At 41.3% G+C, this 25,057-nt stretch overlaps 1 protein-coding gene across 5 annotated transcripts in view; it reads left to right on the top strand.

Annotated features, from left to right (window-relative positions):
* The window catches only part of NFYC (nuclear transcription factor Y subunit gamma), a 62,537-nt gene that overhangs the window by 33,245 nt on the left and 4,235 nt on the right, over positions 1 to 25,057 (top strand). For all 5 annotated transcript variants that reach the window (XM_080920579.1, XM_080920581.1, XM_080920580.1 and 2 more), the window contains exons 2-7: positions 33 to 145; positions 8,619 to 8,690; positions 10,939 to 11,052; positions 13,050 to 13,145; positions 17,885 to 18,058; positions 21,406 to 21,564. In XM_080920579.1, coding sequence (XP_080776705.1) covers positions 41 to 145; positions 8,619 to 8,690; positions 10,939 to 11,052; positions 13,050 to 13,145; positions 17,885 to 18,058; positions 21,406 to 21,564 — 720 coding nt within the window. In that variant the 5' untranslated portion in view covers positions 33 to 40. The remainder of the gene's footprint in view (positions 1 to 32; positions 146 to 8,618; positions 8,691 to 10,938; positions 11,053 to 13,049; positions 13,146 to 17,884; positions 18,059 to 21,405; positions 21,565 to 25,057) is intronic.

Genomic DNA, 25,057 nt, shown 5'->3' with positions numbered 1-25,057 from the left:
ATAATGTGCTTTGTGCCTGTATGTGTTTTCAGCTGTGAAAATGTCCACAGAAGGAGGGTTTGGCGGTACCAGCAGCAGTGATGCCCAGCAAAGCCTCCAGTCCTTCTGGCCCAGAGTCATGGAAGAAATCCGAAACTTAACAGTGGTAAGGAAGAGCAATGAGCATCTAAAACAGATCAGCAGAAACAAGACACACAAGCACTTTTATTTTCAAGCATATTCACAAAGGCTTAGTATATTCCTGACCTGTATGTTGGGAAAAAATAGAATTTAACTTGTAGAAGGCAATACCAAGGTGTGTTTATGACTAAGTGGCTATCTGTTCAGATGTTCTGTTTGGAGGCAGGCTCATGTGAAAATGCTCTTTTGGCTTATAGAGAGAAGCAGAAATTGTACCTTTCTATAGTAGTTTCAGCCTGTTTCTTTAGTTGTAGCCTAGTTTATTGGCTGTACCAAATTTCTATGATTTTGGTGAAAGCTAATGGACGGCTTATTCAGCAGGAGATCTGCTGTGAGCCAGCACTTACAGCACTAGATACACTTTGTTAAAACACATACTTAGATTAGGGTTTCTCAGTAGCAGCATTATGAGATTTTTGTTCTAAGGGTCTGTCCTATGTTTTTTAGGTAGCTTAGCAATATTTTGCCCTCTGCTCACTAACTGCCAATATCAATTTTTTCATAACTGACCAAATACCAAAACAAATCTCATAGATTGGCAGATCTCCCTTTGAGCTAAAATCTCTCCTATTGATAACTGTGAACATAGAAAAAAAATCAGATATAACCACATTTCTAAGGAGCTTCTTACTGCATCTTCTAATTGCAGCTAGAGTAATATTAGTTAATAGCTACTCACTCAGTACTTATGGACACAGTCACAGTGGTGAGTCATGAAGCAATGAAAGGGAATATGCTGTGGGAGGCCCAGAGGCAATGTAGTGCCTGCTTTTCTCTAGTTGAGCTAGAGAAGGCTACTGAGATGCTTTAGTAGCTACATACTTGCTACCAACCTGATAACTTGAGCTTTGATAAAACTTAGTAAGAAACAAAAAGAACAGCATGTTTATTTTTATTGGGTCTTAAAATATGGGTGTCCATTAGCCACATGGATGGGATGAGGGGATAGTTCTATACTACATAGCAAGAAGAGCATGTGCAAAGGCTAGGGGTCCTAGAGGAAAGGACTGTGTTTACAGGAAAAATAGGAAGTTTTGTATGGTAAAGGTTGGAGTGGGAATGCAGTATGTGGTACAGAGGTAGCAGCAGGAGAAAGGTATTTTATCATACAGAAGTATTTTCAGAATACCCTGTCATGTTTTTAGTGAAGAACATTTAGTTTGGTGTCTTAGCAAGTACGGAAGGAACTCCCTGTGTCTTGTGTGCCATTTGCTGCCTTGGAGGTATCAGCATTCTGGCAGAACAGAACCCCCCCCCCCCCCGACATGTAGCTAATGTCTTAGGTTTAGTGGCCTTTGTACTCTGGTAAATAAGACTGATTTGTTAGTTTACTCAACAAATTCTTATTTTTCACTTTGTGTTGTGCTGTGTTCTGTGGCTCTAGTAATAACACTCAATAGACTAGATCGTTGTCCTCCTAGAAAATGTGTTCTCACAAGACAGACTGTAAATACGTAACAAAAGTACCAAGTTAAACTAACTTTGTACTGTAATAAATACCCAGTGGGTGTTTTTGAGGTATTGACATAGAGGTAATTAATGTTCTGAATGTACCACTGGGTGGTGTTTCTTCACGTAAGGGAGGGTTTGGATTATTGAGCTTGGCTGGGCCTTTTCTGAGTGGCCTGTGCCCAAAGTGGATTTCCGAAAGTTTCTTTTCGGTATTTCCAAGTGTTAGTTATCTATGCTGTTTCAGATAGAGTAATAGAGGGGGTAACAATGAAATTTATAAAGTCAGAAGTCTGGGGTGTTTTGCATAGATTTTTGGAAGATAATCTTTAATTTTAATAGCCAGGGTTTAAGTGTGTGTGCGTGCACACGTACACACTCTCTCTCTCTCTCTCTCTCTCTCTCTCTTTCTCTCTCTCTCTCTCTCTCTCTCTCTCTCTCTCTCTCTCTCTCTCTCTATTAGATTGGCTTACAGAATGCAACCAGTTAGTCCAACAATGAGTATCTTAACACTGGAGAAGCCAAGAGTCTTGCAGTTGCTCAGTCAGACCCAATAATGATGCCCAAGGCCTGGAGGGCTGCTGGGCTTCAGTCTTTCTTGGAATCATGAAGAAGTTGGTTCTCATATCAGCAGAGGGAATGTTAATGTTGCTATTAACAATAAGGGCAAACAGACAAAAGGCAAAGGTTCTTTTCTCCATATACTTTTCTGTAGGCTGCTACCAGAAAATGCCAGCCAGATTTAGAGTGGGTCTTCCTGCTTCAAATACTCTGATCAAGAAAATCCTTCATAGCAGTATCTTAGCAGTTTGTATTTTAGTTGATAACAAAATTCAGTAAAGCTGACAGCCAAGATTAGCCATCATATAATCAAATGGTTATGTTTATTTGGTTTAGATCAGGCTGGTGCAATACGAGTACACTCTGGTTCAAGTTTTGTAGGTGAAGAGAAAGACATGAAAGAAAGAAGTTGCCTTTACTTGTTCTTCCATTGACTTAACTAAACTCTTCTCCCCATGTATCTCATCTCCTTAGATCTCTACTGTGCTATAACATCTGCTTAGGACAATGACTGACATATAATAGCTGTATAATGGATGATTGAATAAGTCAGACTTCTCCCTTCAGACTTAGTACAGAGCAATGTTAGTTCCAGGTTTCCACAGGTAGAGTGAGATGGGATGCTTGTTTCCTTTCTAAGAGTGAGACCTGTGGTTAGTTCTCAGGCTTGCAGCACATGAAGGTCTTTCTCTGACTATACCTCTACCTGTGCAGCATGTCAGCACTTACTTTGTGTCTTTCCAGAACTCAGTGGTGCTTAATATTAGACTTTTGAAGGAAGGGAGTTGAGACAAGATCTTGTTATACAACCCTAATCATTCCAGATTTGTACCATGTAGACCAGGCTGGCCTTGAATTTTCAGCAATCCTCCTGTGCTCACCTCCCAAGACCTTGAATTGCAGAAGTGTATCACCACTCCAAATTGATAGCAGACTTTCCCAGATGTGTCAGGTCCTTTTAGGTATAGATACTTTAAAATGTTGAGCAGATTTTAAAAACCTATTATGTATAAATTATACAAGTATAAGTAGAACAAGGATATTTGTAAAAGTGGTGTGTGTTGTCTAAATTGAGATCTGGTTGTTCCAAAGCAAGTAACTGAACTTTGACAGGTGGTATATTTCATGATGTATTGAACATACCTGTTCTTAGTTATTTTAGTGTGAATCAAGTAATGGCAAAATACATTTCATCTTAACTTGACCATCCTGTTCTGGACTCTAAAAAGCTTTGTAATTGTCCATAAATCCAACTGTCCAGATGGGGATGAAATTGGTCATAAATCCTAGGAAATAATCATGCCCCTCAGTGATTACATAAAACATCATATATTCCTGTTCACCAAGGTCCTAGGAATAGTCAATAACAGATTTTTTTCATACTTCTTAAATGAGGATCTTACTGAGAATCTAGATTTCCCTCTATTCTCTATTCCTCTCACTTCTGTGGGGTGAGGGTGGAGTCCTTTCAGCCTCCCAAATACTAGAATTACAAGCATTCAGCAACATGTAAAGTCATAGTCGACATCTTGTCGTTGAGTTTTATAATCATTAGGACCTCTTTAAAAGTGGAGAAGAGAAAGCTAATTTAGTCTTTGGGGGTAGTGATTTGGGTGGGAGTAAATTGGACAAATGGTGAGGATCCTGATTCTTAAAATTTAATCTTCCCCTGACTTACTCTCTGGTTCAACCTTCAGATAGCTGTAATTTAGTAATTAAGTCATTTAAAGTTCCATCTTTTCATGTTGAACACTTCTAGGTTGGACAAAGGCATTCAAATCATATTAACCAAATCCTATAACCAAGCAAGAATGTGGAAGACTAATGGATATTTCTAACATGACAGTCAAATCATGTAACCAAGCAAGAACATGGAAGACTGATAGTCTGTTAAAAGACAGGCCCTGGAGACTAAAGAGACGGTTCAGTGTTTAAAAGCATTGGCTGCTCTTCCTGAGGACCTGGATTGAGCTCTCAGCATCCACATAGCAGCCATAACTTCAGTCTAAGGGGATGCAACACCATCTTCTCATCTCTGGGGCACAGGCATTTATATATTCCATAGATAGATACACATGCAGGCAAAGTACTCAAACACATAAAATAAATAAAGATAAACAAATCTTTAAAACAAATAGGTCCTGGGCCAGGAATAGTAGCTTCATTTAGTCCTTTCACCGGGGAAAGGCAGGTGTATCTCTGTGAGTCCAAAGTCAGCCTTGTCTACATATTAGTTGCAGACCAACCCGAGCTACATAATGAGACCCTCTTTAACAGCAAGCTCTTCCTGTCCATTTGTGCATTGCAGACTTAATAGAGTAACCCTTAACCCTCACTCTTGATGATGGTTATGAAGGGAATTTAAAACAAAACAAATCCTTGATGTCAGGATTTTCTTCCTGAGTTCTGTTGTGGCAGTCTGCAGCAGAGCCCAGGCAACTTGATTTTCAAAAGCTTCCCCCAGACAATTCCAAAATGAAGCCAACCATGACAATTATTGCTTTCAGAAGGAAGAGAATCTTGACTTTCTGGAGTGTCTCAGTGGGCTTAGTAGAAGAAATTTCTGTTAACTTAAAACTCAGGATTCTGTAGTGTAGCTTAGAACCTGCTACTACTGACTTCATTGGCTTTCAACTTGAGTAATTTCAGGTCTCATGAAACTTGGCACTGTAACATCAGTAATTTAAATGTAGTTCTCAGACTATAGTCAGGAGCATGAGTGTTCAAAGATAGTCTTCTGCAGGTTACTCATTCAGTTCCTAAAGAAAAGAGGAAGAGTTAGGGTTGGTTCTTCCTCTTGAGTCAACTGGGAGAGGAGTCAGTGCTGTTCACTCTCACAGCACTGCCTGGTGACGTGAAAGTCAGTATGGGGCTTCAGTAAGCTGGTAGTAGAGAGACCTCCTATTCTGCAGACTTACCTTGGGCTCTTATGTGTGTCTAGAAAGCCAGCATGGCAATATAGAAAACTAGGCTTTTTGTCAGGAACAGTTAACCTCACCCTTGGCAAAACTCCCTGTTATGATGTATTTTTCACACAATGCATTTTTAAAAAATGTTTTTATATATATTAGTGTTTTGTGTTGCCTGCATGTATATGTGTTTACAGTATGTGTGGTATATGTGTGGTCCTTGTGGATGTACAAGGCTTCAGGTCCTATGGAACTGGAGGTACAGATGCTTGTGAGCTGCCTTGTAGTGGTGGGAACCAAACCTTTGTCTTCTGTAAGAACACCTGTATTCTTTCCAGCAGCTCCCACATACTTCCTTTTGGAGAGCGAGAGTTTAAGACATGGGGATCATATCTCGAGGGGGAAAAAAGGTTGGGTAGGTCAGCTACAGGGGATTTGATGCCCTTTTCTGGCCCCTTCAGGCAGTCACACACATGTGACATATATGTACATACACAGATACTCATGACTATGTACAAAAAATAAATCTTTAAAAATTTCTTTGACAATTAAAAACATTTATGCAATTTATCTTGATCATATCCACCCTAGATCTCCCCTCCTAGTACTTCCAGACCTCCCTAAACATTCCCCATTCACCTTCATATCCTTTTTATAAAAAAATGTCATGGGGGCTGGTGAAATGGTGAGATGTCACTGTTTCCAGTTCTACCTGAATGGGCATGAGTTGTGGAGTCATCCAAGGGAACTTGAGTGACAGTAGTAGTAACCTTACTCCCAAGAAAAACAACACTCCTTTCTGCAGCAGCCTTCAGTTGCCAATAGTTCCCCAGTTAGAGTTGGATCTCTATGAGCCCCTCTTGTTCATGATGAATGTTGACTGGCTTGATCTTACAGGTCTTCTATAAGCAACCATGGGTGCTGTCAGTTTAGGAGTTCAGCAACCCTGTCTGTCATGTCCAGAAGGCAGCTTTCCACAGCATCATTCCCAATCCTTCAGCTCTTACATTCTTCTTAGCCCTTTTACCAGTTTCCCTAAGTCTCTGAAGCATTGAAAAATGTCTCATTGAGGGAGAGGTACTCAGTAGTCAGTTATTTTCAGCACTTGACCATTACAACTTACACACTGTAAAAAGACCTGTGACCAAGGTTGAAAGCAGAATTAATCTGAGTGTATAAATGTAAATATTTAGAAGGTAGTTTTATATTTACGTTTAGAAAAAACTGGGACTATAGACTGACACAGTGGGCTAGAAAGACTTAGATTTTGGAGGGGGTGGGGAGTGTTTTAGATCACCTTTGGTTATGTAATCTTGGAAACATTTGTGGACATGTGCCATAAATGACAAATGGCAGTACATTTGCACATTTTCAAGAGAGCTAACTCTTATGGTCATGTGCTGTATGTATCCAGGGAGAACTTTGAGAGTCACATCTCTTTCCACTGGCAATTTTTGAGCAACAGTATCATTTTGTGTGACGTGCTACACTAGTAAGGCAAAGAATAGACGGCAGTGATTAAACATTGTAAAAAATGCTTCTAATCCGACCCCTCTTTCACCTGCCTTCCTTTGCTCTCAGGTCATACTTCCCACACTGCAGGTGCTATTGGTGCTTCCTCTCTGTGAGAGCACAAGTCTTTGTATCACTTGTACATAGTTTGTATCTCACCTTTCCTGTGGAGTTTCCCAACTCTCTTCCCCTAGGCCAAAGACAGCTGGTCATTTCTTTCTTCCTGTCCCTGTGGGACTTCATATTCTCTAGTGTAAGTTAGAGACTGTATAATGTTTTTGATGTGAATATCTTTGGAAAATTACAAATTCCTCAAAAATAGGGTCAGGGTTGTACATTCACATAGTTATGTGTCATAGGTTAGGTTGAGTTGTAGGAATGAGTTAAATGAAAGGAGCAGAAACAAGATTAGAAATACTATCTCCATGGGCTGGAGAGATGGCTCAATGGTTAAGAGCACTGACTGCTCTTCAAGAGGTCCTGAGTTCAATTCCCAGCAACCACATGGTGGCTCACAAACCATCTGTAATCTGATGCTCTTTTCTGGTATGTCTGAAGATAACTACAATGTACTTACATATAATAAATAAATCTTTAAAAAAATACTATCTCCTGTCTCCTGGTAAAATTGTAATAAACTGGACATCTCAGCCTCTACCACTCCCAAGGTTAGTTATATAGTAGAGTCTTCATGGAGGATGTTACCAAATTTAGAAAAGAAAAACATGGAAAAGTGATTTGAATTTATAGAGCTGAGTGTAGCCAAAAAGCTTATTGGTCTATGTAGAGACTTTTTTGGTTTTTTTGGTTCTTGGTTTTTATGGTTTTTGTTTTTGAGTTTCTGCCTTAAAGGTTCCTCTGTGCTGCCAGTTCCTGTACTTTTTGTTTGGTTTGGTTGTTTGTTTCAGACAGGGTTCTCTGTAGACCAGGCTGACCTCAAAGTCAAGAAGATCTACCTGCCTCTACCCCCTGAGTGCTGGGATTAAAGCCATACACCACCATACCCTGCTTTCTTTTAGATATTTTATCCTAACTTTTTTTTTTTTTCTTCTATAAAGCTGCCCCCCACCAGTAGATTCTGGGAAACCTGGTGATTTTTTTTTTTTTAAAGAATACCTTCTTTGACATATACTTTACTTAGAGTTTTCTGTTTGTTTTGGAAAAGAAAATTTACTTGTGCTTGTTAATTTTTATCAATTCTCAAATAATAGGTTCTCCTTCCATAATGTGATAACATGGATACCCAGGTGATCATATTGGGTTTATAGAGTCACACCCATATGAACAGTAATATGTGATAACTAACTTCAGTACATATATTGCTGATGTTAGCACTCTCACCATGTCTTCTCTTCAAGATTAATTTTTATTTCTAGAATTATATCCACTCTTGGACATGTGTTTTAAGTAGCAGTAGTTTCAAAATAAAGCATGGGGGTGGGGCTTAAATTATACATAAATTGAGTGGTGACACTCAAAAAAGTCCTTTCTTAAATCCTTGCCAGTGTAGTGTATTTTCCCTATTCCCTTTCTGGAAAGCAGCTGTTGAATTTACCCTCACCTTTAGGTTCCCCACAGAATAGAGAACTGGTAGGAGGGTACTCTGCAGGCAGAGAGAGCTCTGGGAATAAGATTCTGCTTCAAACAAACACAAAAGAACTGTCAGGATAGGGAATGCCTCAGAGGCAGAGATTTTATTTTAATATGTTGTAGATTAGTAACTTGGTTACAGAAAAGGAAGGAAGGGGGAATACTTGAAATGAACTTCTAAACAGAGGTTAAGAACCTGTTAGTGGCTGGCTTTTCCTTCATGAGTGCAGTCTGAGAGTTTGGAGTTCTGCAAGGACTAAGGAAGAGTTTTGTTTAGAGCTTGTATTTTGTTAATTTATCTGTCCCTCTTTCCCTGCTATATTTCCTGAGCTGGGATCTATACCAGTCTGTCACTGCCTGTGCTCAGCCGCTTTGTTGGCCACTCCACACTCATTTGTCTCCTATTGCTCATTTCAGAAAGATTTTCGAGTACAGGAACTCCCACTGGCTCGTATTAAGAAGATTATGAAACTGGATGAAGATGTGAAGGTGAATTCACACTATTTTTAAGGTTCATATTAGAGCTAAAACTATGAGTACTAATCATTCCTCTAGAGCTCAAGGTTTAACAGAAATAAAAGCATTATGTTACCTATGTTTTTATTTGGCTTTTTATCTAAAACGAAGTGATAAAATAGAACACTTAATAGAACAGTTTTAGTTATTGAATGATATTTCTTTGAAAATTGGGATATCATGGAATTTTTCCCCAGATACTTAAGTGTTTGCTTTTGAGATCAGATGCTATCATCCCTGATTCTTTTCATTTCACAGTGTAAACATTTGCATATATCAGTTCAACAGAACAGTGCTCTCCTCTCAGCCCTTGCTAGTCTCAAACCTTCTGAGGTATAAGAAACTTCTAATGATGATACTGCACTGCATTAGTTACTTTTCTCTTGTTGGGATAAGACATTGTGACTAAAACAATTTATAAAAGGGTTTATTGGGGTTTATAGTTTCAGAGGGTAAGAATTCATGTTCACTATGTCAGGGAGCTTGCAACAGGCAGGCAGATAGGGTTCAGGCAGTTGCTAAGAGCTCACTGTTTATTTTTTTCCCCCATGAGACAAAGTTTCTCTGTATAGCTCTGAGTATCTTAAAACTCTCTCTCTCTCTCTCTGTAGACTAGGCTGGCCTTAAACTCAGATATCCACCTCCCTCTGTCTCCTAAGTCCTGGGATTAAAGATGTTCAGCACAACCTCCTTGCCTGGAACTCACCCCCTCCCCACTAATTTATTTATTCATTTTACATCTTGATTGAAGTCCCCTCTTCCAGTGCCCCCTTGCAGCCCCTCCACTATATCCCTCTCTCCTCCTCCTCTGAGAATGGTGAGGCCCTCCCCTGGGTATTCACCCTACCCTGACATATCAAGTCTTTGCAGGACAAGGTACATCCTTTCCCACAGAGGACAGACAAGGTAAGGGAATGGGATCCACAGACAGGCAACAGACTCAGGGATAGTCCCTACTTTAGTTGTTGGGGGATGGAGCTCACATCTTAAGACACAACTACCAGGCAGAGAGACTTGCATGATATGGGCTCTGAAACCTTAAAGCCTGCCCCCAGTGACATACCTTCTCAATTAGGTCATACTTCTGATCCTTCCTAAAGCATTCAACCAACTGGGGACCACATATTTAAATATATGAGTCTTATGGAGGCCATTCTCACTCAAATTGCCACGTGTACTTTTCTCACATTTTGATCATTTTAAAAATAATGAGTGAATTATACTTGTGAAAGTATTAATCCCTGGCCTATATTATTATTATTGTTATTGTTATTATTATTCCTAGGAGTTTATGTCTGATTATGATTCTTAGGGAAGAACAGCTCTGTCTCTTTATCTCTCAAAATGTGTACTGTCTTTGAATTTGTACGGAAAACTAACAGTTCATATAGCACTTTCCTTTTATTAGCTCCTGACAGGTGTCACCTATTATATAGCTCAGGTTTGCCTAGAACTCTTAGTTATCCTGTCTCTGCCTCCTGAGTGCTGGGATTATAGACATGTGCCACCTTGTCTACACACTGCACAGCTGTGGAAGTATGCACAAAGATGAATTGACCACCTATGTTGGTAGAACCAAGATCCCAGTTCTCATCTTATGTATCGCTAACTGCACAGCTGCTCTTTACAGCTTTGGTTGAAGTCAGACTTATTAAAACAGCTTAGTACCTGTCAGGCATGGAACTAGTACACAGGCTATCCCCACGTATTTCCCTTAGCAACACTGAAAGTTTGTTTTGTTTTTAATTTAAGAAAACTAAAGCCAGAAAAGTGAGAAATATGAGATTTTTATCCCAATCCATTGGTACCCAAGCTCATTGTCTTTCTTCAAACGGTTTCTTGGGATTTGGATATAAACTCTGCCACCTGCTGCCTCAATAGACATGGCTATATCACTTTACTTTCTTAAATTCTACGTTTTTGAAAGGCTGTTAAAAAGAAAAACTAGCACTATCCCTGTAATCCCAGCACTGGGAGGTAGAGGCTGGAAAGCCAAGTGTCTAAGGACTCTGGTCAGAGACACTGACCAAGGCCAGAAGTAAACACCATGCCTTGACCCAGTAGTGATAGGTGCTATGTCTTACTCCTACTCAGGGGTTTATTTTACTCTGGACTTTCCAGAAGCTACCACCTTATTTTTTAGCTCTTCTCAACTCAAGAGCTTCACTGGTTTGAATGCTTTATCTGATGGTTAACAGTGCAGGCCTACAATCTCTTACAGATGATCAGTGCAGAAGCCCCTGTGTTGTTTGCTAAGGCAGCCCAGATTTTTATCACTGAGCTGACTCTTCGAGCATGGATCCACACAGAGGATAACAAGCGTCGTACTCTTCAGGTAATGCAGACTCACATTGGTAGAACTAGGGCAAGCAATTTTTCCTCTCCTATGCTTTGGGCTGATGGACCTCTGCCAAGCTGATATGTAATTGTGAGCTTCCTCTGTTGGAACACAGGTATACTTTGTAGACACAATGATGGCGTTTCCTTTCTAAGATTACTATTTTCACAGCTTAATGATGGAGCACTCTTTTATTTGGTGCACCCACATAGAGGCAAAGCTCAAATCATCCAGTGTTTGCCTGTTTCTAGATGTAACTTCTGTTAGAAACTGAGAACTGTCAGGAAAAGACAATCCCAAAAGGAATTCAAGGTCTCACTACCTGAATTAGATATTTTTTGTTCCTTGTCTGCCTTCCTTGAAATTGTTTCCTCTTGTTCTCTTTTTATTTTACTATTTTATTGTTTTTATTTGTTTGATTCAGGGCCTCATCATGAAACTCTGGCCAGCCTAGAACTCACTATGTAGACTAAGCTAAACCTTGAACTCACAGATCCACCTGTCTTTATTTAAACCTAGCAAGTCAACCTAGGCTATGAGAAGGGTAGAAAAGATCAATTACACACACACACACATATACATATATGTATAATTATAACATATATATATATGTGTATATGTATATATATATATATATATATAATTAACAGAAATCTTCAGAAGATGCTTGCCTTTGTGTGTGTTTGAAAGTACTTTTTATTTTTATTTTCCTTCATTCCATTCTTAGGGATCTGTTTAGTTAGCATGGATACTTTTGTGTTCATCTTAGATGAGCTCTGGCAGACTTTAAGATATGCACTGCTTCGGTTAGGAGGGTTTATTTTTAAGTTGGTAGTTGGCAAGAAGGGTGGCTTGGGACCATGATAGATATTAGGGAAGGAAAAAACAAGAAAACTTCCATCCCTCCTTTTGGCCTGATAGGTCCCCTTTGCTTAAGATGTGGGATCTAGAGGTTGCTGAGAATTTTTGTGAGTTTGTTTGCTTTTCCTTGTTATTGTCAAAGGTTTCAAGGTTTGTAGTGAGTACCTGTATGTTTTCTTCCCAAATTCTGCCATTAAAGTTTTACTTTAGCAGGTCCTAGGATAACCAGGGCTATACAGAGAAACCCTGTCTTGAAAAACAAATTTATTATACCTCTCACTTCATTCAGTCATGAAGTGATCTATTTTTAAATACATTTCAGAGTTTACTTTCTCATACATACTTCAAATATATCACTGACTTGAGCTTAGTGGGGTTTTGGGGGGCAGGGGAGTTAAACCTTAAAACTTTCAATAAAGTACACAAATCATATGGGAGAAAAAGTGTTGATATTCATTATTCAAAGGAAGTCCACCAGTGACATTCTTGTTAGCTGACTCCTGTGTTCACTACCTACCTACAGTAAATCTAGGCTTGAGTATTTCAGACTCAAATTCAGATTTTAAACTTTTCATTAAGCGATGAAGTTTTGATTTTTTTAAACTAAAAACGATAGGTAACATAAAGTGATTGGACTATAACTACCTGTAAAAGAAAAAAACAAAAACAAAACAAAACAGCGCTTAATGCCTTAAGAAAGGTCTTACTAGTGAATGATGGGCTGACCTTGTGGGCCACAGAATGCCAGTTGAGACTGCTGGCTTTGTCCTGAATTAGCCAAAGGATGGTGGTTTTACAATTTTATGGAGGCCTTGAAACCGGAACAAGCAGAAATAGTGGTGAGTAGGGCTCAGATGTCCTGTCCTAGAGCACGAGATAGGTGTATCTCTTTCGTTGATTTCTGTCCAGCAAGTCTGATATAAATTGAGCTGTTTTTATTTTTAGCTCTGGACAAACCTAGAAATTTTTAGTACAGCCTAAAAGTCATCTCCTTGGGCTAGGGTAAGAAACCTAGGTTTAATCCCAGATACTGGGGCTGGGGGAAGCATCATGCCCTTTTACTTGAAGGGTAACAACCAAAAGAACTAGATTCTTCCTAGGCCAATTTTTAACTATGTTGTTCTTTGTTACAGAGGAATGATATTGCTATGGCAATTACAAAATTTGACCAGTTCGACTTTCTCATCGATATTGTTCCAAGAGATGAACTGAAACCTCCAAAGCGCCAGGTAAGCAGGGAGGACATGCTCAGCTGCCACTTTCAGGACCTGGACAAAACGTTGTCCAGGGCTCCTCTCACCACGCAAAGCATTTACTATTTGTGGTTTTACTCTGTAGTCCAGATCATCCTCAGCATCTCCTTCTCTTACTCATTTATGGGTACTTTTAACTCAGTGCCTCTGGGGTGGTGTTGCAGTGAGAACAAAGTTAAAGACTAGTCACAGATAGTGGGGTGAAGCTCAGTTCAGGATTTCTTCATCTAAAAAGTTTTTTCAGTCAGCTAGAGTTCAGATTCTAAGAAACAGCCTCTCTGTGCATAGTTATCAGATTGGAGCTAGTGGCTTTTGTTCTCTTACTCTGTGCTGTGTCTGCCCTTCATCCACTGAGTCAGAACCTGTGATGCCATGACCCCAGAAATCAATAGTATTTAAAGATCTCCAGATACTATAGTGTCCAGTGAAGTTATAGAACCACCATTTACATTTTTCTTTTTAGTTACAAGAACTGAATGTCTGCCCCTCTTCTGCCTGTTCATCTCCAAAGACCACACCATTTGTTTTGTTCAGCACTTGGGTGCATATAACTTAATTGTGATTGTAATAGACCCCAGTTCTATAGAGCTCATTCTTTCAGGCACACAGTTTGCATGATTCACTAGGTTTAGTGTAATATTTGTGAAATAGTGGCAGACCTTACAGAAGTAAAGCCATATCATGCCCTGCTTGTTTTATTTTTGTTCATAAAATTTAAGTGTTTTTAACAAGTTATTTTATAGTATCCTGTTTAGAGTCATTTAATGACAACCATTCTCCCCATGTTGACCTGTACTAATAACTAGTCAGAAAACGTGTCGGAGAAGTGAGCATTCTAATTGACATTAATTCTGACCCTGCATGAGGGTTTTTGGGTTAGCAAGCCCTGGGTCACCTCCTTATGGGAGCAGGGTGTGCCTCACTGAAGCTCTTTATTTTTCTGGGCAGTCTTTGCTACTGTAAACATCCTTGACTGGAAGCTGTAAGGTGTTGAGAGGAGCTTTCAGTCGGATGTTTACAGCGGCAGGCTGCCACAGTCGTCCCCGGCTGCGCTCATCGGCTTTGAGACATTGCAGGTTTGTGCCCATGAACTTGACTCCTTTTCTTGGGGTACTTCCTTTCTCTCTGAGAAGTCACAAGAACTCAGACTGCCTCTCTTCCTTTGGAGCTGATAATACCATGAACCTGTTTTCCTTGTTGGAGTTTTGCTCCCATATTTCCACCAGGAGCTTCCTTTAAAGACAAGGTGGTAAGATCTGTGATGCAATCAGGCATTGCTCTTATTTTATTGATTGTTCATTATGGGCTGCCTGCTAAATAGACTGACTAAAGAGAAAGGTATTGTCCTATACCAGTGGTTCTCAATCTTCCTAATGCTGCACCCTCTAACACAGTTCCTCATATTAAACCTCCCAACAACAACAAAAAAAATTGTTGCTACTTCATAACTGTAATTTGCTAGTGTTAGGAGTTTTAATGCAAATATCTGTTTTCCAGTAGTCTCGGGTGATCCATGTGAAAGAATCTACCCTACAAAGGGGTCAACAACACACAGGTTGAGAGCCACTGACCAATACCTTCCTTCAAAGTTGTTTGTTCTTTTGGGTCTGTCAGGGTGTTAGAATTGCTAGTGGTATACCCCATCTCCCTTTTTTGTTCTTTGGTTTGGATTTTTGAGATAAGGTCTCACTGTGTATCCCTGGCTAGACTGAAACTCTATGTAGACCAGTTGTTCTGGAACTCAGAGAGATCTGCCTGTGCCTGCCTCCTGAGTGCTGGGATTCAAAGCATAGACCACTACACTTGGTCCATCTCCCTTTAAAGAGTATGCAGCAAGAACACTCCTTCAGCTGCCTGGTTTTAATTCTTTGTAGGTGTTTGAGCTATTGATTGGCGTCCAATTCAGGACAGCTGCTGCCTGGCATTTAAAAGGTTGAGATTGCTGAAAGCTGGCCTGAAATTCTAAGATAGCATTTTTTAATTCTCTGTAGACATGAAGTTTTCTCAAGCTCCAAATTGGCTGGCACCTCCTAAAGTCCTTTAAAAGTGCCTACTCTCCAAAACACACCCTCTGAAGGAGGCGGCAGTTCACTCTGCTACTAAAGCAAATGTGCTTTTCCCCTAGTCTGGAGCTGGCTGCCCATCAGTGTAGTGATGACCCTGTGTTGTGATGCTGTTTGTTCACTGTCACTGTTTTTCAGTCTCAGCATTGGAGAAGCCACTGTTAGTGTGGAGCAGGTACCCTTCCATACTGACCCAGTTAGGCAGCGGTTTTTCTAGGGCTCGGTGCTGATCCACCTGGAAAGGGAGACACTGAATTATGAGGCCACTGTCCTGACTTCTCAGAGATGATTTGGAATCTCCCTCTCTTTTTTTTCCATGGAAGTAAGTAGACTGTTTCCAAGTAGAAGGTAGTTGAAGGTTAACTTCTCCCCCACTAAGCTATGAGTTGAAAGTTCCTGCTCATTGAAATGTCATTATCTTTTCACCCATTTCTTTAAATCAAGCATCATCATTCCCTGCTGGCTTGACCTCCATTTGCAGAGTCTTCATAAAGCAGAAGAACCTTACTTGTGCCTCCCTTCATCACAGCAGTTTGAAAACAGCCATGTTTGTCCTGACAATCGTGTTCTAAAAACTATTACTACCTGAGAGGATACAGTAGGACGCACAGGAGAGGCTGCCTGCCTGCCTGCCTGCCTGAGAACTTTTGCTAAAGCACTATTTTAGGTTCTGGCAGAGTTATTTAAAGAATTTCCTTTTTATCTTGAAAAAACAAAACAAACAAACAAAAAAACACATTCAATGTTGTAATCATGGACACCTAGAGCTGGTCACAGGTCAAAGGTAGGAAGTAACTGTGTCCCTCACTGCCTCCCCAGCTGCTTTCTGTTCTCAGTTCTTAAACGCTCTCACAAGCAAGAGCGTTTCCACAGTTAGGTCCAGCCTCAGTGAGGGGGAAAACTAGACATTAAACTCTTTCCACAGCTTTGGAAAGAGCAGTTGACCTCACTTTTGTGGTCTAAAAGAGTATTGGTGTATACCCCTGCCAAGACATGGTTGCCAGCTGACATTGCTTAAAATGGAAAAGAAACCAGAGTTGAATTAGACCTGGCTTTGATTGGAAGTTGAGCATATAAAAGGAGTAATACTTTTTTTTGCCTCTGCATGATCATGTTGAGGATTGAATCTGTGGGTTTGAAGCATAGACTACATTAACCCAGAAGGGCAGATTATGCTTAAAGACTTGCTTGGATATCGAGAACTTTAGTAGTTTTGTGGTCTGGGTTGATGACCATTAGAGAGCCTTGTTATGTAGTGGTTCAGATGTCTCAGAGGCTAGTTGTCCATGATCCAGTTACAGTATCAACAGGCAAACATGAAAGCACTCAGCCTGGTACTACAAGGACAGCTTTTCCCACACACTTGGTCACAGGATCTGAGGCTCTCTTTTGTAGAGCTATTGGTTATAGCTGTTTCATTTAAAATTCGTACTGCAGTCAGTACGCATTCAGAACAGGACCTGTCTCCAGCTCTCTGCTAATCAGTCAGGTAGTGCCTACCAGTACCTGTATGGAACTACCAGGGACAGCAGCTAGCAAGCGATCGAGAGGCAGTAGTACTTACATCTGAGCAGAGCTGACATTTTGTCATGCAGGTACAAAATCTTGTAGGAAGGACAGGGTCTTGGAAGCATACTTTAGAAAGCATCGAGCAGGTGAAAAGGTCTCAGTATCTCAGTACCTTATGGAAGTATCTGGTTTCTGAAACCTGACAGATTTAGCTCTGAATAAGGAAGGGACAAAACTAGCTAATATTTTACTCAGCCCATGTGGTCAAATGTTTTTGTTGTCCTGGACACCATGTATCACAGGTCACTCGGGATGAGATGCTGATCTCTAGGTGGTCAGAGGCCTACCAGCCCTTGGGCTGTAACCATGTTGTAGTGTGTGTAAACATCCTACACTCTCAGCTGTGAGCTCAAGGTGGCTGGGAGAGGGTTGTTTACTCCTTCTGCCATGGAAAACGTCAGCTGAAGAACAATCTCTTCACCCAACAGATCGGACAGAATGCTGCCTCCCTAGTCAGCCAAAGCAGCGCCCCAGCAGAGAGCTATCGTCAGGTCCCCTGGGTTGCACTTCTGGCTAAGTACAACTAGACGCAGATGCTATGCTGGGGTAGACACATCAGTGATGAACATAGAGCTTTCAGTGTGCTGCAAAAAGCTGGCTCTGGAATTTTAGGCTAGGAAAAGCTGTTTTCTCTCTCCCTGATAGGTCCCCTCTGGAATGAGGGGTGCTGATTTTTATGGGGTTTGGGGACAATAAGTTTGGGTAGTGTCTTCCATTGTTGGCAAGTAGTACTGTTCTTCCATCACAGGCTTTGACAGAATCTACTGACAAGCTCTGCTGGTGCGTAGTTCTTGCTTATGGTAATTATTTGCCTGTTTGCAACTCATCATACAATGGGTGATTTCTTGGGACTACAGAAAATTCGTTGTATGTTCTATGAAGCCTATAGAAACTGTTATTTTTAGTTTGATTTTTAGCACAACTGGTCTCTCCAAATTCCACTTTTTCTTTGACTGCAAATATGGAGAGCTCAGCAGTCAGCAGGCAACTGCACATAGCCTGTTTTAGGGAAGAGTGGAAATTCACTGTGGCGGTTGCTGAGTCGGTTTTTTTCCCTTACCTGCTTCTCCTTCCACCCCACAGGAGGAGGTACGCCAGTCTGTGACTCCTGCGGAGCCAGTCCAGTACTACTTCACGCTGGCTCAGCAGCCAACTGCTGTCCAGGTCCAGGGACAGCAGCAAGGCCAGCAGACCACCAGTTCTACGACCACCATCCAGCCTGGCCAGATCATCATTGCGCAGCCTCAGCAGGGTCAGGTCTGTGAGTGGCAGGGGTACTCACCTGCCTAACAACACAGTGTCTCTTTGGTTTGGGTGGGAACGTGTGACCAGTACAGGGAGAAGCCATCACATCCTTACAGAGTGCTGCATTTGATGTCTGGAAACCTGAGCTTCCCCCACATTGAGTCACAGAGGCAAAGTATCACCCTAATCTCTCTGGACCCTGTTTTCCTCTTAGGTCAGATGAGGAAAGTGCAGTGGACGCGATGTTCTCCAGAATCCCAATGAGCTCAGACATATTAGAAGGAAAAAAAAATTCTCTAATGCACCCATGAACAGTAGTGGGATGTCTCTAAAAAGGTCTTTTCAGTGGACTCCATACCTGCTATTTGTCTATACCAGGACTGCAATTTGTACCTTTAAAGGGGAGCACAGCATTATTGCCAGTTTACATACCTCTCCTTTCTGGCAGTTCTCTGTCCTACTGTATTTATGTCAGGTGGTCTTCTCTCTTGACAATAGTAATCAGAGGATTTTTTTTTTCTCCTCCATAGTACTGTTGAGAGCAGTACCATCCGTTGGGAGTCATGAGAGGCTGCAGAGGACTCAGTATTGTGAGCTCTGAATCCCAATTCTGTCAGTCATTACTTTATTTATTCATCAAACAGTGAGCATCCTCTGTGAGTAAAGTCTTATGCTAGGTATTGGGGACATAAGCATGAATAAAACAACCGATTTCCAAGGAGTTCACAGTAGTCTTAGTTGGGGATACAAATATTTTTGAAGGTTATACCATCACACAGAATGAGTAAAACTAAGTCAGCCTTAGAATTATATATACAGTGTGATCAAAAGAGTTTCTAACAGAGATGTGAGGAATTGGTGGAAGAGAAGGTAGTTGTTAGAGGTTCCTGAAAAGAATAATGTCGCTTTTAGAGGGATCGCTGGAGATGCTAATACACTGGGAAAGTATGGTATTGTTATTCAAAGCCCCAGCACAGCCAACGACTTAGAAATGAGAAATCACTGGGCATGGGGGGCACACTGGAGATGGGGTGGGAGAATCAAGAATTTGAGACAAAACTCAGCTCTATGAAGTCCTGTTTCAAAACAAGCAAGTTAAGCAAGCAAGCAGACAGACAGAAAAGTGAGAAACAGCAAAAGAAATGGTGTGAGAATTTAATTAGCATGAGAGATCTAGGCAAGTCTAGGAAACATGTCCTGGAGAGTCCTGTATATTGTAGTGAAGAACTAAGTTTGCCTAGAAGAAAAACATTGGGGTGGGATGGATTTAAATATTTTTTAGGTTCATTCCTTGTTCGTTTACTTCTAAAATAGAAAGATATTGAGTAATTTCTCTCTGTCAGACACTACTAGGCAGGCAAGGTTCAAAACCGATTATAGCTCAGTCCTTGCCTCAGGATTCAGTGCACCCTGATGCCCCAGGGACAGTCTTTGGCTCATGCTTGTGCCTCGCAGTAAGGAAACTTTACCTGCCAAAGGCTGTCCCTTTACTGAGTGAACTTAAAGAGAGGCTGTCAAGGGCTGGCCCTGATTGGCTGATTATCCCACAAGTCCATGGCTGCTGTGCTTACAGCAGGGTACACCATGGGTGATTTAGCAACTGCTGTGCTAATACAAGGCCTCATTTTCTTGAAATGGTTAAGAAATACCTTGGAAATAACTCTCAAAAATTGGGTTGATGGAGTACAACGATGGGTTAACAGCATGCTTGCTTTTGGTCAGCAAAGATGTCATCATCTATCTTCCTTGCCAACCAAGACCTGCTGGGCTTGAAGCTGAGAAAGCTTGTGAGAGGCTTGTGAGGTTGGTGAAGTTGTTACATTGCTGTCCTGCTGATTCAGGGTAGCCAGGGGCTAGGTCATGCCTTCCTAGACCCATAGTGAGTAGTGAAGGAAGTGCAAGTATCTTTCCTAAGAATATACATTATAATAAAGTTGGAAGGAACTGTGATGAAGTGAATTCTATGCTTTCTGTTTTTAGTTGTGATCTCCCTTCTGGAGGTCAGGAATATAGGTCTAACATGTTAGACAGGTAGAAGAGATATTTGCTGTTGTCCCAGCCCACCAAGGAGACTTTTACTGAGAATGCTATCTCTCCTCTTCAAGTTCTAAATAATTTCCCCTTACTTGGTATTAATTTTCTTCTCTTAAATCGCTTAAATTTTTTCTCTAGTTCTTATGACACCCCCTGCTCCCCCCCCCCGTAGTTTTAGTTACCAAGTTATTACATCTGGGGCACCTGTGCAGTCAAGAATTAACATCAGAACAACAACATCATTTGAAGTCCATGCTTCTTTGAGACTTTTTATCATCTGATTGACAGGGTTGTTAACTCAGAGCAGGGAAGATCATGTCTGATGTGGGATATAGATATTCCACTATCTCCCATCACAGGTCAGATATACTGCATTCATTTCTCTCTGTAAAAGTCAAATTAAAGAAACTGGGCAGTAGGGGTACATGCCTTTAATTTGAGTGTTTAGGAGGCAGAGGCAGGTGGATCTCTGTTATGAGTTTGAGGTCAGCCTGGTCTACAGAGTGAGTTCCAGGATAGCCAAAGGTACACAGAGGAAACCCTGTCTCTAAAACCCTTTTTTAAAAAGTCACATTAAGAGCTAAAATCTTAAAATTCAGAGTCTGCTTCATAGTGATAAAGCTGCTAAGTACAAGTCATGGACAAAAGGCAGAAATTCCTTAAACCTGGTCTCTTCGTTCTTGACTATTCAAGCTGTTGTGTTGCTGGGTGCTGTTGAATGAGGGTAGGCATTGTTGAGTTGTCAGCATTTGATGTTTTCACTCTATTTTGTGGGGGAGCTGTGCTATGAGCCATAGCAACTGTCTGGCTCCAGTGGGTAAGATTCACACTGCTGTTTGAGTAGGTGAGAGCCTACATGCACTAGGCCTAGCCTTAGAGACGAGCCTGTGTTCTTTGTTTGCCTTTCTGTGTTTTTCATGCCTACAGTATAGTCTAGGACCCTAAATATAATGCATTCATGTAGTCTCCACTTCATGTGCCCTCATTTTGCCCTCTAGATTCACCTTCTCCTAATTTGACATGGGTCTGTCAGTTGTTATGATTGCTTTGATTTTTTTTCCCCTATGCTATATGCACTTTGCCATCACAGTTGGAACATTTGAAGCTCCACCGTTTAAGCTTAGACTAAGTCATTGTGAACCTAAAACTTGGTTTGGCTTTCTTGTTTCTGTTTCAGACTTAATTCTAGCTGTGTTGTACGTCCATTGGGCTGCATGTTAAGAGGGTGACAAATTTAGGCAGTAATGGAGTGAGTATGCTTCCAGTTTACTTCTACAGGCTCCCAGCCAGAGCTCAAACAGCTTTCTCTTGGCTCTTCCTTCTAGACCACACCCGTGACCATGCAGGTTGGAGAAGGTCAGCAGGTGCAGATTGTGCAGGCCCAACCTCAGGGTCAGACCCAACAGGCCCAAAGCGGCACTGGACAGACCATGCAGGTGATGCAGCAGATCATTACCAACACAGGAGAGATCCAACAGATCCCGGTAAGCCTGTCCACACTGTCCCCAGCTGGACGGATTTTTTCAACTCATGGTGTCGGTATTCCCATGACACACCTAGCTTCATTCTGTTTCCTTTCTGCTCTGCTTTAGTCCAGATTGTCTTACCTGTGCTATAGCTCTTCTTTGTTCCCTTCTACACCTGCACAGAAACCGTGCTAGCTATAGCTCTTGCTACCACTACATTTACTTGTTTGTGCATGCTTCTTTGTATGTGTGTAGAAATCAGGACAACATTATGTAATGAGACTTTTCAAGGCACTTTCATCCATACACGTGGCTTAATGTCAGCTAAAAGTTTCAGTATATATTTGTCAGAGAATTTGAGTACCACAACGTCTTCTACCACTGGATCCTGAAGACAACTGAGGTCATCAAGCAGGTGACATTTCGCCGCTCCCAGACCTATCTTTTGATTAGCATAGAATAAGAGAGAAGGCCATAAATAACACTTGTTGCATATTCTTAAGTTGGTTCCCAGAAGAGCCTGTAGCAAAGTATATTTTTGCCCTCCATTTACCTTATTCATTCCTTTACTGTAGACTGCTGCTTCTTGCATGCCTAGAGGGATTTCATTTCTTAGGGTTTTGGAAAAATTTTTTAACCTGTCTTTATTTATTTTTAATCTATGCATATAGATGTTCTGTTCCATGTATGTCTGTGTACCATATTTGTGCAGTGTGTTCTTGGTACCTGTAGAAACCAGAAGAGGGCATAGAATCCCTTGGAATTAGAGTTAAAGATAGTTACGAGCTGTCATATTGGTGCTGGGAATTGAACCCATGTCCTCTGGAAGAGCAGCTAAGCAATCTCTCCAACCCCCTGTTTTTTAGTTATCACAACAACAGTTCTAGGCATGCAAGAAGCAACAAGTGATCAAAATGAATATAGCAGTCCTTCATAAAATGTAGGCTAATAGGGATCCTCTTGCCACTTCTCTGGAACAAAGCCTAGAGAACACCCTTTGTCTCTACACAAACATACCAGTAGTTCAGGTATTTGGGTTTTACATCTCATCACTATTTCAGCCATCAGTTCTAAGACTAGCCTTCTAAATGGTTCTTTTTTTTTTTTTTTGTATGTATAGTTGTTTGTTTTCAAGACAGAGTTTCTTTGTATAGCTCTGGCTAACCTGGAACCATATATAGCTCTGTAGACCAGGCTGGCTTTGAACTCAGAGATATACCTACCTCTGCTTCCTGGGTGCTGAGATTAAAGGCATGTGTCACCATAGTTTGGGTTATATGTGTTTTGTACGAACCAAAGTAAGGTCATTAAGCCTGGGATCCCCCATCTTGGAGTAGTAAGCTTATCCCTTTGAAAAATAATAGGTCAGAAGATGAGTTACAAAATTCAGCACTTCATCTTCACTGCTCTCAAGATACCTTCTCAAAAGCTGGCTTTTCCAGACTCTTGAGCTGCTCAGCAGTGTCTGTAATAGTGGTGACCTAGAACAGAGAACCTTTAGTTCTCTCATAAAAGCTAGAGAAGAGGCTTGTTTGTTGAAGAACTTGGGCAGCAAAGCCATGAGGAACAGTAGACCCACTGTGTCTTGAAGAACTGAGTCACTGGGCAACTCTAAGTCTCTCAAGCCTAAGGGCAAAGGTGCTCACCTGTTTCAGAGTAGAACCACTTGGCAGCTCTAGGAGCTGCTACAGGTGTCACCTCTGGTTAGAAAGTCAACTACCTATGATTGTTAGGAGCCTTACCTAAATTTTGGGATAAGGCTTTAGTTTTTCACTCTAGGATCCTTGGCTAACCTTCTAGATTCCCAAACTACCTTCATCCACAGAAATGGCTTGATGTTAACAGGAAACTGCGGTACAGATTTGGTAAGGAATTCAGATACAACTTGCCAGCATTTCCTATTGGCTTTGGAGCAGTGATGCCGGTCACAGTACACTTGGTGTATGTATTTCCATAGAACCAGATGTTTAACAGATTTAAATTTTCTGTCTCCTCTATCATGCCTCAAGCAAATAACTTTGGAATTTTTCACCAAGAATATAAGTTATGGGGCTGGAGAGATGGCTCAGTGGTTAAGAGCACTAACTGCTGTTTCAGAGGTCCTGAGTTCAAATCCCAGCAAGCACTTAGCTCACAACCATCTGTAAATGGAATCTGGTGTCCTCTTTTGGTGTGTCTGAAGACACATGCATGTGAAGGCACATGCATAAAACAAATATATTTACAATATACATATATATGAGTTATGGGCTAGGGATACAGCACTGTCAATAGAGTGCTTGCCTAGCACACACAAAGTACTGTATAAACCGTGTGCTTGTAGTCCCAGCACTTGGGAGGTAGTCGGGAGAATCAGAACTTTAAGGTTAGTCTTGTCTATGTAGTGAGTTCCTGGGAGAGGGAGAGGGGTGAGTGAGTGTGTGTGTGTGTGTGTGTGTGTGTGTGTGTGTGTGTGTGTGTGTGTTCCAATTTTCTTGATGGCTCTAACCCTTTGAAGCCAGCATTTCAGAGAAGTATTTGATGTAGCACCGTATGTAGGGCGCAGCTTTATCCTGTCAGCATTTTCCTCTTAGAAGTACAGTTCCTGGGATGAAGCTTGTGAAAGCCAGGAAGAAGTGTGTGCCAGTACAATGGTGTGATGCTGTGTGCCTGAGGAAATTCTTCCTTGCAATACAAGCTAGCTCAACAGCCAGGAAGGTGCTTGCTGACCCCTAGATATAGACAGATCAAATTAGCTTATATTTTCAGGAACTTCCAGCCCCTGAGTTGTGGGCATACACAGCCGCTGTCCCCCCATTATCTCTGCTGACCCACAGATCTCAGTAACTGCCTCAATTCCTTCTTTTATCCAGCTCGAAACAACAGTATTTTCATGGCAGAGTAGAATTCTAGGAGCCCGAGTTAAGGCTTTCAGTACAAAGTTACGTGCAGGCTGCTGTATTACCAGTTATTTGGGGTCCCATTGTAAGCATGAAGAACTCCTAGGGCAGTTTTGTAATTTGTTTTCCCATGGTGGGATTTTCTGTGAGTTTTACTGACTTTGCTTCCCCTGAGGAGTTTTTGGCCAGAAGCTAGTACTGAACATCAAGGATCTTCAAAGTCTCCAGACCCCCTCCCCCACTCCCTCCTGTTTGATTCTAGATCTTGGGGTCAGAGATAGTAAAGCAGGCTAGACTTTTCCTCCAAGAAAAGTGCTGAATGGCTTGAATTGACAGCCATCAGTTTTGAGTGCCTGGCAAATCTTGAAACTGTTCAAACCTTGGAGATAGTGGAGGAGGGCTGTACTTAAAGCTCGGTCTTAAGTGTCAGGCAGTCTTGGGAAAGTCCCAGATAAGCTCTGATCAAATAGCCAATTGCCAGCAGATGATGGGTGTGCAGCCATATTAGGACACGCTCTTTTGTGTGTGTGGGGTTGGGGTGGGAGGACTTTTCTTGTTTTGGCCTGTGTTTAAAAAGACTTTTTTCAGGGTAGGCTTCTATGAGAGACTTGCAGAGGATGTTCAATCCCTAA

The sequence above is a fragment of the Micromys minutus genome (assembly GCF_963924665.1).
Source record: "Micromys minutus genome assembly, chromosome: 9".
NCBI classification, from domain to species: Eukaryota; Metazoa; Chordata; class Mammalia; order Rodentia; family Muridae; genus Micromys; species Micromys minutus.
Note: the sequence above shows the minus strand (reverse complement) of the source record. Positions and strands in the feature narration are given on the sequence as shown.